This window comes from Mandrillus leucophaeus, unplaced genomic scaffold (assembly GCF_000951045.1).
Source record: "Mandrillus leucophaeus isolate KB7577 unplaced genomic scaffold, Mleu.le_1.0 Scaffold632, whole genome shotgun sequence".
Classification (NCBI taxonomy): Eukaryota; Metazoa; Chordata; class Mammalia; order Primates; family Cercopithecidae; genus Mandrillus; species Mandrillus leucophaeus.
The window spans coordinates 936068-950099 of record NW_012106831.1 but is presented as its reverse complement, the minus strand read 5'-3'; the positions used below and the strand labels follow the sequence as shown (position 1 = coordinate 950099).

Here is a 14032-nt window from a genome sequence, read left to right as displayed (position 1 = left end):
GCCTGTAATCCCAGCACTTTGGGAGGCCGAGGCGGGTGGATCACGAGGTCAGGAGATCGAGACCATCCTGGCTAACACAGTGAAACCCCATCTCTACTAAAAATACAAAAACTTAGCCGGGCGAGGTGGCAGGTGCCTGTAGTCCCAGCTACTCGGGAGGCTGAGGCAGGAGACTGGCGTGAACCCGGGAGGCGGAGCTTGCAGTGAGCTGAGATCCGGCCACTGCACTCCAGCCTGGGTGACAGAGCGAGACTCCGTCTCAAAAAAAAAAAAAAAAAAAAAGTAATAATTAGCTGGGTGTGGTGGCACACCCAGCTCCTCAGGAGGCTGAAGCTGTAGGATTGCTTGAGCCCAGGAGTTCAAGGTTGCAGTGAGCCATCATCGCATCACTGCACTCCAGCCGGAGCAACAAAGCAAGACCCTGCCTCAGGGGGTGGGAAAAAAAAAAGACGAAAAGAAAGAAAGACTTGTTTTTTGTAACTCAAAAGCAGTACTGTGTGCCTTGCTTGGCCACCATCTAAATCAGAACTCTAATGGCTTTTGACATGCTGTGGTGTAGCCGTGTGGTCAAAATCAGAGGATGAAGCATTGCCCCAATAACCTTCATTTGTTTTAAAGGCAGATCTGTGCTCTCTGACATTCAGTCTATACAGAGGTACTGCTGGAGCTAAGGAGATGGCAGCTCAATAAAAAAGCCGAAAGAGGGTTTAAGGGTAGAACAACCATCTCCGTCTTTGCCAATACAGAGGAATCTGGAAAAGAAGGCGCCAAACAGATATGCACAGATTTCTTCCAAAGTCAAAGAAAACTACTTCAAAGAAGCCCTTCTGAATTCTGTAGTATGGTTGAAAGTGTTTTTTCATTTCCGATTCTTTGAGAAAATTAAAGGCAGAGCCAAACTGATACCTTGTCAGAGTTTGCTACTGTATTATTTACATTACAATGTAGATTAATTAGCATAAGATACATAAAAGCTTTATGTGGTCCTGGAATGTGATGAAATATTGTGTCCGGAATTGGTTCCTTCCGGTGGCTTCTTGGTCTCGCTGACTTCAAGAGTGAAGCCACAGACCTTTGCAGTGAGCGTTACAGCTCTGAAAGGTGGCGTCTAGAGTTGCTTGTTCCTCCCAGTGGGTTTGTGGTCTCACTGACTTCAGGAGTGAAGCTGCAGACCTTCACAGTGAGTGTTACAGCTCATAAAGGTAGTGCAGACCCAAAGAATGAGCAGCAGCAAGATTTATTGTGAAGAGCGAAAGAACAAAGATTCCACACCACAGAAGGGGACCCAAGCAGGTTGCTGCTGCTGGCTCAGGTGGCCAGCTTTTATTTCCTTATTTGGCCCTGCCAGGTCCTGCTGCTTGGTCCATTTTACAGAGCGCTGATTGGTGCGTTTACAAACCTTTAGCTAGACAGAAAAGTTCTCCAAGTCCCTACCCAACACAGAAGCCCAGCTGGCTTCACCTCTCAATATGGTGTTTGTGTTTGCTGCTATAAAAATTAATCATTCCTCTCATGTCAAGAACATAATCCCTTTTAGGTAATTGTTTCTAGCAGGAAATAATTCCAGCTTGATCTACAATACCTTTTCTAAGAATGTCAAATACCTCTCCTGTGAGAACTTCTTAGGTGTAGGATAGCCTTTCATTTTTGTAAGGATGGTGCTAAAGATCCCATGACTGGGGACAGTGGTGAATTCTGGTAATAGATACCTTGTCCACCTTTAGCTCCTCACCTTTTTGCTACACTGCAAAGTAATAGAGAGAGAATTTGGTAGGGCCTGTATTCTGCAAATACTGACATGTAACTAAGAGTAGTAGTAATGGCTTCCACTATACTGCCATGTTCTGTGCTAAGCAGAGCATGACCAAAAAAAAAAAAAAAAAACGCACATTTATGTTTGTTGCAGCACTATTCACAGTAGCAAAGACTTAGAACCAACCCAAATGCCCATCAGTGATAGACTGAATAAAGAAAATGTGGCACATATACATCATGGAGTACTATGCAGCCATTAAAAAAAGGATGAGTTCATGTCCTTTGCGGGGACATGGATGAAGCTGGAAACTATCATTCTCAGCAAACTAACACAAGAACAGAAAACCAAATACTGCATGTTCTCACTCATAAGTGGGAGTTGAACTATGAGACCACATGGACACAGGAAGGGGAACATCACACACCAGGGCCTGTCAGGGAGTGGGGGGCTAGGGGAGGGATAGCATTAGGAGAAATACCTAACGTAGATGACGGGTTGATGGGTTCAGCAAACCACCATGGCACCTGTATACCTATGTAACAAATCTGCACGTTCTGCACATGTATCCCAGAACTTAAAGTATAATAAAAACAAACAGCTAATTAAGCCACTTATATTCTGAAAATGTAGGTTTATATTGCTGTGACAGAGCTGAAGACCACGCTTGCCAAAATGCCTGCAAGAGAATTCTGATGTCCAAGAAAACGGAAATGGAGATTGTTGATGGTCTCATCGAGGGTTGTAAGACCCAGCCCTTGCCTCAAGATCCTCTTTGGCAGTGTTTTCTTGAAAGCTCACAATCTGTTCACCCTGGAGTCACTGTACACCCTCCTCCCTCTACGGGCCTTGATGGGGCTAAATTGCATTGTTGTTCTAAAGCAAACACTTCAACATGTAGGTTAGTATTTCATTTTCGTTTACTAAAATCAGTAGAAAATGGCATTTTAATTAATGATTTTAAGCCTAGCAAACGTGTTATATTCTTACATGGTATAGGCTTAGCATTTAGAAAATATAAACTATTCTTTCATCCAAGAAGTGTGTATTGAGCATTGTGTACCATATACAAAACATTGTTCTGTATATTGAGTGCTTTTAGCACAACATTTTGGGGTGTGGAGGATTAGCATTGTCAGGGTAATAAATATTTAGGATGATGCAGTAGATGAATTCTATCCTTATAGAGATCATTAAGTAAACTTACAGTTTAGAAGATGTTTTGATCTGACATCTAAGGGACATTCTCTTTATTAAATTATGAAACTTCGAACTTTTTATTATATTGGTGGATAACCTGGGTTAACACTTATAACCAGAGTTAGGTGGTAGCATATTGGCATTCATCTGGGTGATACACTTAGGGATGAAAAATTAACAATACAAATATAGGATGTAGGAATTGCAGTCTAGAGACAAAAACAAATGGAGATAACTAAGATCATGGTCCAACACAGGTATAATAGAAATGTGCTTTATTAGAGATATTTGGGGTAAAAAGGGACCCCATGTTACTAGGATATCCTGAAATGAATATAAAATACCAGGAGTAAAACAATCTTTCCTGTGGTTTCTAAATTGGACGGACTTTTAGCAAAAAATTTTGCCTGGAATAGCTCATCAAACTTTAGTAACTGTCAATCAAACTTTGGCAAATTTTTTTAAAGACATGAAGGTCAAGCGCAGTGGCTCGTGCCTGTAATCCCAACACTTCAGGAGACCGAGGCAGGGGATCACCTGAGGTCAGGAGTTTGAGATCAGCCTGGCCAATATGGTGAAACCCTGTCTCTACTAAAAAATATACAAAAATTAGCGGACATGGTGGCACATGTCTGTAATTCCAGCTGCTTGAGAGGCTGAGGCAGGAGAATCACTTGAACCTGGGAGGCAGAGGTTGCAGTGAGCTGAGATTGCGCCACTGCACTCCAGCCTGGGCGACGCAGTGAGACTCCATCTCAAAATAAATTAATTAATTAATTAAAGACAGGAAAAAGAGCGAGACTCTGACTCCAAATAAATAAAGACATGAAAAACCTGAAAAATATCCAAAGAAAATTAACAAAAAGGCTTAAAGGGAAATTAAATTAGGCTTGTAATTAAGGAAATTGGGTTGCTTATAGAAGTTAATAAATATATTTATGGGAGGGATGCTGAGTATTTCTTTGAATGCCCACAAAAAAGTTTATACCTACATAGAGTCACTAGAGATTGGAATGGCTGTGTTGTCCCAAAAGAGCTTCAGTAAGGAAGGCTTTTCCCTCTCTCTAAACTTGATACAGGGTTTTATGGTTTGCTGAAGGCTTTCATTTTCATCAGATTTCATCTTCATAAAACCTTAGGAGATAATTGGAGAAATTTATGTAATTTTTCTTTTACACTTAAGAAACTAACAATGAGATGTTAAATAACCTGTCCAAGGCAAATGCAGATTGACCACCCTTAATCCAAAAATCTGAAAACCAAAATGCTCCAAAATCTGAAACTTTTTGAGTGCTGACATGACACCACAAGTGGAAAATTCTACACCTGACCTCATGTGATGGGTCGCAGTCAAAATGCAGTCAAAACTTTATATCATGTGCAAAATTATTTAAAATATTGTATAAAATTACCTTCAGGTTATGTGTATAAGGTATATATGAACATAAATTAATGTCATGTTTAGACTTGGGTCATAGCCCCAAAATATCTCATTAGGTATATACAAGTATTCTAAAGTAAAAAAAAAAAAAATCCAAAATTTGGGTCCCAAGCATTTCAGATGAGGGATACCTAACCTATAGAAAGTTAAGGACTAGCCAGATGCAGTGACTCATGCCTGTAATTCCAGGGTGAGGCAGGTGGATCACCTGAGGTCAAGAGTTCCAGACCAGCCTGGTCAACATGGCAAAACCCCATCTCTACTAAAAATACACACACACACACACACACACACACACACACACACACACACAAATTAGCCAGGTGTGGTGACAGATGCCTATAATCCCAGCTACTTGGGAGGCTGAGGCACTAGAGTCACTTGAACCCAGGAGGCAGAGGCTGCAGTCAGCCGAGATCACGCCACTGCACTCCAGACTGGGTGACAGAGTGAGACTCTGTCTCCATAAACAAAACAAAAAAGAAAGAAAGCAAGTTAAGGACTAGAAAAAGGAAAGTTTCCAAATCAAGGTACCTGATGTAACTTGATTGCAGCTTCCTTATTCCCATAATGTGTAAGCCTCCCTGATAGCAGGGACCTTGTCTGTTTTATTCACTGTTGTATTTCCAGTGCTTTGAACAGGCCCTCACACAAGATAGACGCTCAATAAACATTGGTGAGGTGAATGAACAAATGTAAAAGTAAAGATATCTTCATCATAGGGGTAAATATGACAGTCAAATAAAATATAAGGTGAATGAATTTTTACTTACAGTTTTATATATTTCAATAATATGAAAATTATATTGTAAACATGTATTTCATAAATAAAATGAATGAATATCATGTGTGAGAGCACTTTAGAAATGGTACAAATGTTTTAGCTGTATACACATACTTAAGTTGCTTTGTAATCATTGAGTACTAAAAATAAGAATATCGTGTATTAATTACAATAGTATATAGAGGCTTTGGAATATTTTAGGGAATATAAATGGCTTTTGTATAGTTTTTCAAGAAGAAACTAATGTACCCTAAGTCTATCATGCTTCTTAAAAGAAATCAGAGGACCATGTCCTAGTTTTACCTTCTGTGACTGAACATAAATATAAGGGAATATATCTTTGTGGAGGCAAAACCATGTGCTTTAAGTAAAAGTAAAAAAGAAATCAGAAAGATATAGGGGGAAATAATTGTGCCAGCAATTAAGGATGCACAAATACTGTAATTGAACATTAAATTTGGCACTGAGATTTCTAGCAACCTTGACAAAAAGAGAAAAGGTAGACGATAAAAGAAGCCTGTTTTCCATGGAAAGCAATCACTTTTTCTGGCTCTAGTTTCTAGGAAATAGTCATTTGGTTTTTTTACTTTTTTTCTCACATATATTCCAAAGTATATAGTTCATAGAGTTTTAGTTTTATGCAAATCAAATATTTACTTGGTTGGCTCATGTCTGCTTCTGCATTTGTGCTCTTGTTTCAGGGAACTCTGCACTAAACTTTACAGCATGAGCTGGGGAAATACACAGAGTTGGCAAGAGTTTGATCGCTTTTGTGAATATAATCCAGTGGAAGTGTCCATGTTGACCTGTTTAGCAGATGTCCGGGAACCTTGCCAGTTGGGCTGTAGAAACCTTACTTACTGTACTAATTTTAACAACAGGTAGGACAAATTATTATACATGGAATAGAAATATTTTATCACTAATTATAAATAAGTGAAATACCACTTTATTCTGATTTTGTTCCTGTTGGGTTAAAAGAAAGTCATATCTCTTTATGATTTTATCTTTAAATGCAATATTCCATCTGGTAAGTCACCTCTGGGAAAGGAAACACTATTACAAAGTCCCTTCCAATCTAGAGATACCTCAAGCTTCTGGAATTCAAAGAATCTCTTCTGCCGTCAGTCCCCTCTCCCTTCTACTGTACCACCAGTGGAAGTAATTCATTGTAGAATAAATTATTGTGAACGATTTGGTCATCCAAATGTTCACTTTTAAACAATTTACTTTAAAGGACCTTGAGAATGGTTGAGGTTCCTTCTCTGTGAGTCCCCTGTTTCATACAAAAATATTTCTTTACAAAAGCAATTCAAATAGATGTTTTCCTGGGGTATCAAGTATCATTAGAAAAATAAGGGGGCAAGAACTGAACCTTGGAGCATATCAACAGTTAATGGTTGAAGAAACCGAAGAAAACAGAAAAGGGCACTGGAAGCACAAAATGAGAGAACTCCATATAGAAATGAGAGAGAGAGTTACTAAAGAAGAGGTGGCTGGTTTTATAAGTTACAACCCAGAAATAAAGAGGGCAAAAGGGAATAGAGTCATTCAGTTGGGCCAGAAGGAAGTTCTAGATATTTTTGTCAGATGGTGTTTACTTCAAGCTAACACCCATCTTATCTTTTGATAGCTTTAAAACTGGTGATAGAGTATTTGCCAGTAAATACCTGATTTAGAGATTGAGTACATCTGAAATGTTTGATAGTTAAACTTTGGCACATAGTTCTGGTCTGGTTTCTAGTAATGGTGGAGTAGCTTGTATGAGAATAACAGCCCTACCAATACCAATTATGAAATATAAAAGAACAGTTGTTTTGAAGGTATTGGAGACTGATCAAAAACAGGAGGGTCTACATCTTTCTTTCTTTCTTTTTTTTTTTTTTTTTTTTTGAGACAGAGTCTCACTCTGTCACCCAAGCATGATCACCCAGTGGCGTGATCTTGGCTCACTGCAACCTCTACCTCTGGGTTCAAGTAATTAATTCCCTTGCCTCAGCCTCCCAAGTACCTGGGATTACATGCACCTGCCACCATGCCCAGCTAAATTTTTTTTGTTTTGTTTTGTATTTTTAGTAGAGATGGGGCTTCACCATGTTGGCCAGGCTGGTTTCGAACCTCTGACCTCAAGCGATCTGCCCACCTTGGCCTCCCAAAGTGCTAGGATTACAGACGTGAGCCACCACGAGCGGCCAACATCTCTTGAAAGATAGAAACCACACTGAGCAAAAGCCACATTTGTCCTCTTCTTCCTCATAGGCACTTACAGTTTCCTTTCATGGGAAGTAGAGTTCAAGCAGAAAGCAGCAGTCTTGGCCTAAGGAGTGAGATACCAGAGTTTGGTCCTGCCAGAGAGGCTAGATATTGAAGGGAAAAAATCGCACAAGGGAGGGAACCACAAAAAGAAATGTCCCAAAATCCATGAACAGACTTCCTTTAAGTCCTTGGCTGACTCCTAAATGGTACTTTTGCAGGATGAGACTACAAGGAACCCAGGGGAAGGTGAACATAGATTATAGCAGTTAGCATTTGCTGGGCAGACAATTTAGAATTCAGATCATGCCAAGTTAGAAGGGCCTAGTAAACCCCATAAGGGCCAAACTTTGGGAGTACATACAACATCCAAGAGCTAAAGGTAAAGCTGAAAAACCTTAACAAAACCTGAAACTGCCTCCAGAAGGAGGTATTTGTCAGTAATTTAACTGCCTGCTGGTGTGAAAACAGCATTCCTCCAAAGAAGGTAACAAAATCCTAAATCCCACAAAGTATCATGCATAATGTCCATTATACAATCAAAAATTACTAGAAATGAGAAAAATAGGAAATATGACCCATAGTTAAGAGAAAAAACAATCATACCCATTGGTGACCCAACTATTGGAATTAGCAGATAAGAATCTAATTATGATATGTTGAAAGATCTACAGGTAAAGATAGATACAGGTGAGATATGGAAGTGCTAAAAAAAAACCACATGGAAACTCTGAAACTGAGAAATGCAATATCTAAAATAAATTTATTGTAGGGAATGGAAAATAGACACAGCAGAAGAAAAAGGTCAGTGACCTCAGAGATCGCTCAATAGAAATTATCTAAACCAAAGCACAGAGAGAATAAGTGATATAACATCTCTGGTAGTAACCCAGAAGGAAAGGAAAGAAAGGAGCAGAAAAATATTTGATTAAACCTTGGCTGAAAGTTTTCCAAATATGATCAAATACATTAACCCACTTTTTGGGAAACGTTAGTAAACCCCAAGCCAGATAAATACAAAGAGAGACACACCTAGCACATCATAGTCAAACTGTTGAAAACCAGAGGCAAAGAGAAATAGATAAAGCAACCAAAGGGAGAAAAAAAGACACTTTACATATGGTGGAATAACAATAAAAATGACAAGTGACTTCCTTTCAGAAACAATGGAGAACCAAAGACCATCAAGTAGTATCCCAAATAGTATCCTTAAAGTACTCAGGAAAAAAAAAAAATCTTACATTTAGTGAAAATATTCTTCAAAAATAAAGGTATTTCTAGATATTACCAAAAAACAAAACAAAACAAAAAAAACTCAGAATTTTCTGCCAGCAGCCTCTCACTACAAGAAATTCTTCAGTCTGAAGGAAAATACCACATGAAAACTCAGACCTATAGGGCACTGGGATTGGTAAATGCTGGTAAACATGAAAAATATTTTTTCTTTATTTTCTTTTTCTTTTTTTCTTTTATATTTTATTTTTCAAAAGTAATTGGTTAAAGCAAAAATAATAACACTGTATTGTGGAATTTATACATAGAAGTAAAATATATGATATATGACAGTAGCAAAAAGGATGAGAGAGGTAAATAATTATGCCGTTATAAGTTTCTTACATTATTTGTGACATTATGTAGTATTAATTCAAGGAAAACTACAATAAATAATGGACATATATTATGCGTAGAGCAACCACTAATTTAAAACACAACACAAAGAGGTATAGCTTAGAAGCTAATAGGAAATATGAAATGGAACACTAAAATAATACTTGATCCATCCAAAAGAAGACAGAAAGAAAAAGGAGACAAATTGAAAACCACAGCAAAATGATAGAGACTTAAACCCAACTGTATCAATAATTACATAAATGTAAATGAACTAAAAACATCAGTTGAAAGGCAGAGGTTGTTGGAAAGACAAAGAATATTATTGGAGATAAAGAGTATCACCTTATAATGATAAAAGTTCAATTTATCATGAAGATACAATTAACATAAATATATATGCACCGAATGTCAGATAGGTACATATACTCAAAATACTTAAAAACAGAAGTAAACCCTAAAGAGAGAGAAATATTCAATCATATTCAGAAATGTTAACACCTCTCCCTCACTAATAGAACAAATGGAAAAAAATCAGTGAGGATATAGAGGATTTGAACAACATATGCTGGGTTGAAAAGCAAGTCTCAACCACTGTCAGAAGATGAAAATCATAAAAAGTGTATTTTCTGAACACAACAGAATCAAATTGGAAATCAATAAAAATAAACTATATTGAAATCTTCCCAAATATTTGGTAATTAAACATACGCTTCTAAATAATCTGTGCTACAAAGAAGAAATCACAAAGGAAATGCTTGAACCCGGGAGGTGGAGGTTGCAGTAAGCCAAGATCACACCATCACACTTCAGCCTAGGCAACAGAGTGAGACCCTCTCAAAAAAGGAATACTATGAACAACTTTATGCTAGTAAATCCTACAATTTAGATGAAATGGATGCATTCCTTAAAAACCAAAACTAACACAAGAAGAAATACAAATTAGGACTATTCTTATAACTGTTAGAGAAATTGAATTTGTAATTATAAATCTTCACACAAAGAAAACTTCTGGCGTTACTGGTAATGCTTACCAAACACGTAAGGAAAAAATTATGCAATAATTTTTCAGGAAACAGATAACATATCCCAACTCCTCTTATGAGGCTAGCGTTACCTTGATACCAAAACTGACATGGACATTAAAAACAAGATAACTATAGTCTTGTGTCACTCAGAGATGCCAAAATCCTCAATAAAAGATTAGGAAATTCAATTCAAGTATAGTAAACTAATTTTCAACAAGAGCAGCAAGACAATTCAATACAAAAATAAACATCTTTTCAACCAGGCATGGTGGTTCACACCTATAATCCCAGCAGTTTGGGAAGCTGAGGCAGTTGGAATGCCTGAACTCAGGAGTTCGAGACCAGCCTGGGCAACAAGGTTAAACACCATCTCAATCAAAAATACAAAATATTGGCCGGGCACAGTGGCTCATTCCTGTAATCCTAGCACTTTGGGAGGCCGAGGCAGGTGGATCACCTGAGGTCAGGAGTTCGAGACCAGCCTGGCCAACATGGTGAAACCCCGTCTTTACTAAAAATACAAAAAAAAAAAAAAATTAGCTAGGCATGGTGGCAGGCCCCTGTAATCCCAGCTACTTGGGAGGCTGAGGCAGGAGAATCGCTTGAACCTGGGAGGCAGTGGTTGCAGTGAGCTGAAATCAATCATTGCACTCCAGTCTGGGCAACAAGAACTAAACTCTGTCTTTAAAAAAAAAAAATTAGCCAGGTGTGGTGGTGTGCACCTGTAGTCCCAGATGCTCAGGAGGCTGATGTGGGAGGATGGCTTCAGCCTGGGAGGTGGAGGTTGCAGTGAGCCAAGGTCATGCCACTGCACTCCAACCTGGGTGATGGAGTGAGACCCTGTCTCAAAAAAAAAAAAAAAAAGGCTGGGTATGGTGGCTCACACCTGTAATGGCACTTTGGGAAGCAGAGGTGGGTGGATCACGTGAGGTCAAGAGTTCAAGACCAGCCTGGCCAACATGGTGAAACCTCATCTCTACTAAAAATACAAAAACTAGCCGGGTGTGGTGTCGGGTGCCTGTAATCCCAGCTACTCAGGAGGCTGAGGCAGGAGAATCACTTGCATCCAGGAGATGGAGGTTGCAGTGAGTCGAGATTGTGCCACTGCACTCCAGCCTGGGCAACAGAGCAAAATCTCCGTCTCAAAAAAAGAAAAAATAACATAAAATAAAAAAAAGAAACATCTTTTCAACAAATAATACTAGAATAATTGAATATCTTTATGGAGGGGGAAAAAAAAGAAGCTCAATGTGTGTTTCACACCCTACACAAAAATTGCTTCCAGATAGATCATAGAACTAAACATAAAAACTAAAAATATAAAGCTCATAGAAGAACATCTTCACAAACTTGGTGCGGGCAAACGTTTTGTAGACAGGACACAAAATATACAATTTTAAAAGAAAAAAATGAATTAGACTTCAACAGTAAAATCTTTTGTTTGCCAAAAGACAACATTTAAAACTTGAAGGGGCAAGTCATAGACTTGAGAGGGAATGTTCAACATATCATGCACAGGTGTGTGCATACACACACACACACACACACATATTTGTCAAAGAACTTGTATCCAGAATATATAAGTAACTCCTACAACCTCATATAAAAAGTAAAACAACTCAATTTTAAAATTGTGCAAAAAAGGCCAAGCGCAGTGGCTCACGCCTGTAATCCCAACTCTGGGAGGCTGAGGCAGGTGGGTCACTTGAGGTCAGGAGTTCAAGGCCAGCCTGGCCAACATGGTGAAACCCCGTCTCTATTAAAATATTTTTAAAAAATAGCTTGGCGTGGTGGCAGGCAACAGTAGTCCCAGCTGCATGGGAGGCTGAGACAGGAGAATCGCTTGAACCCAGGAAATGAAAGTTGCAGTGAGCCAAGATCGTGCCACTGCACTCCAGCCTGGGTGACAGAGCAAGACTCCATCTCAAAAAAAAAAAAAAAAGAAGAGAAAATTGTGCAAAAAACTTTCACAGACCCTTTACCAAAGAAGGACATCAAAATGGCCATTTAATCAAGTATATGAAAAGATGTTCAACATCACTAATAATCAGGGAAATACAAATTAAAACCACAATGAGCTATCCCTTCACACGTGTTAAAATGGCTATTATCAAAAAGATGGAAGATAACAGTTGTTAGCAAGGATATGGAGAAAAGGGAAGTCTTGGACACTGTTGATGGAAATGTGAGTTAGTACAGCCATTGTGGGAAATGGTATGGAGGGTCCTCAAAAAATTAAAGATAGAAGGTACCATATGATCCAGCAATTCCACTACTAGGTACATATCTAAAGGAAAGGAAATCAGCCTATTGAATAGATATTTCACTGCCACATTCACTGCAACATTATTTACAATAGCCAAGATATGAAATAAACCTGTATTCATCAATGAATGAATGGATAAAGAATATGTGGTATATATACAGTGTGGAATCCTATTCAGCCTTTATAAAGAAGGAAATCCTGTCTTTTGCAACAATATGAATGAACCTGGAGGACATTAAATAAAATAAGCCAGATGCAGAAAGACAAATACTGCACGATCTCACTTATATGTGGAATCTAAAAAAATCAAACTCATGGAAGCAGAGAATAGAATAGTGGTTACCAGAGGGTGGCTGGAGAGGGTGGTGCAGGAAGAGGAGAGGGAAGAGGGAAGAGGGAGGGGAGAGGATTGGGAAAATGTTAGTCAAAGGACACAAAATTTTATTTAGACAAAAGGAATAAGTTCAAGAGATCTATTATACAACATGGTAACTATAGTTAGCAGTGAGTTGTATACTTGAAAGGTGCCAAGACAGTAGATGTTAAATATTCTCACCACAAAAAAAGAGATAAGTATGTGAGGTAATGCATATTTTAATTAGCTTAATTTAGCCATTCCACATGTGTCATATTTATATATATTATGTTGCACACAATAAATATATAATTTTTGTCCATTAAAAAAAGTTTAAAGGAAATAGCCATCTAGTACATTAAAGGGTTCATTATTATTAGTCATGGCAAAATGCAAATTAAAATAGCAATTCAATGCCTCCTCACCCTCACAAGAATGCCTGAAATTAAAAGACTGGTAAGCATATGAAGCATATTGAAGCAAGTGGAATTCTTATAGTATGTTACTGCTGGGAGTAGAAGATAGTTTAAGGACTTTGGAGCTTTTGTTCAGTTTCTTCAAAAGTTAGATCTATGACCTAACAATTTTATCCTGAAGCATTTACCCCAGAGACTTGAAAACATATGTCCAAATAAAGACCTGTCTGGTACCCTTATTCATAATAGCCCGAAAAATGGGGGAGAGGACCCAAAACATCTATCAGGAGAATGAAAGAATATAACATTGTGGCGCATCCAAACAATGGGATAGCAATGGATGAATCTTATGTTGAGAAAAAAAGCCCAACACAAAATACATTCTTGACACATGAGATCCAAGAATAGGCAAATGTAATCTATGGTAATAAAGATCAGAATATCCTTTCCTCTGCTGGAATCAGGGATTGACTAGAGGGGGGCACAAGGGTACTTTATAGAGTGATAAAAATGTTCTAGGCCAGGCACGGTGGCTCACACCTATAATCCCAGCACTCTGAGAGGCCAAGGGGAGCAGATCGCTTGGGCCCAGGAGTTTGAGACCAGCCTGGGCAACATGGCAATAAAGAAAATACAAAAATTAACCAGGTGTGGTGGTGGGTGCCTGTAGTCCCAGCTACTTGGGAGACTGAGGTGGGAGGATCATCTAAGCCCAGGAAGTCAAGGCTGCAGTGAGCTGTGATCATGCCACTGCACTCCAGCCTGGGTGACAAAGTGAGAACCTGTCTCAAAAACAACAACAACAACAAACAAATTTCCAGTGGCTATACAACATGTGATACAGCAACAGATTGAATGCAGAAGCAGGTATGAAAATCCACCTGAGTTCTATTAAGCCAGACATTACAGAGATTTGCAAAGCTGTAAA

The 14032-nt window shown here is 38.6% G+C and overlaps 1 protein-coding gene across 1 annotated transcript in view; it reads left to right on the top strand.

Annotated features, from left to right (window-relative positions):
• RECK (reversion-inducing-cysteine-rich protein with kazal motifs) overlaps positions 1 to 14032 on the top strand; it is a 102509-nt gene that overhangs the window by 64203 nt on the left and 24274 nt on the right. Inside the window, exons 11-12 of the mRNA XM_012000617.1 lie at positions 2387 to 2654; positions 5880 to 6059. Of these exons, the coding sequence (XP_011856007.1) occupies positions 2387 to 2654; positions 5880 to 6059 (448 nt within the window). The remainder of the gene's footprint in view (positions 1 to 2386; positions 2655 to 5879; positions 6060 to 14032) is intronic.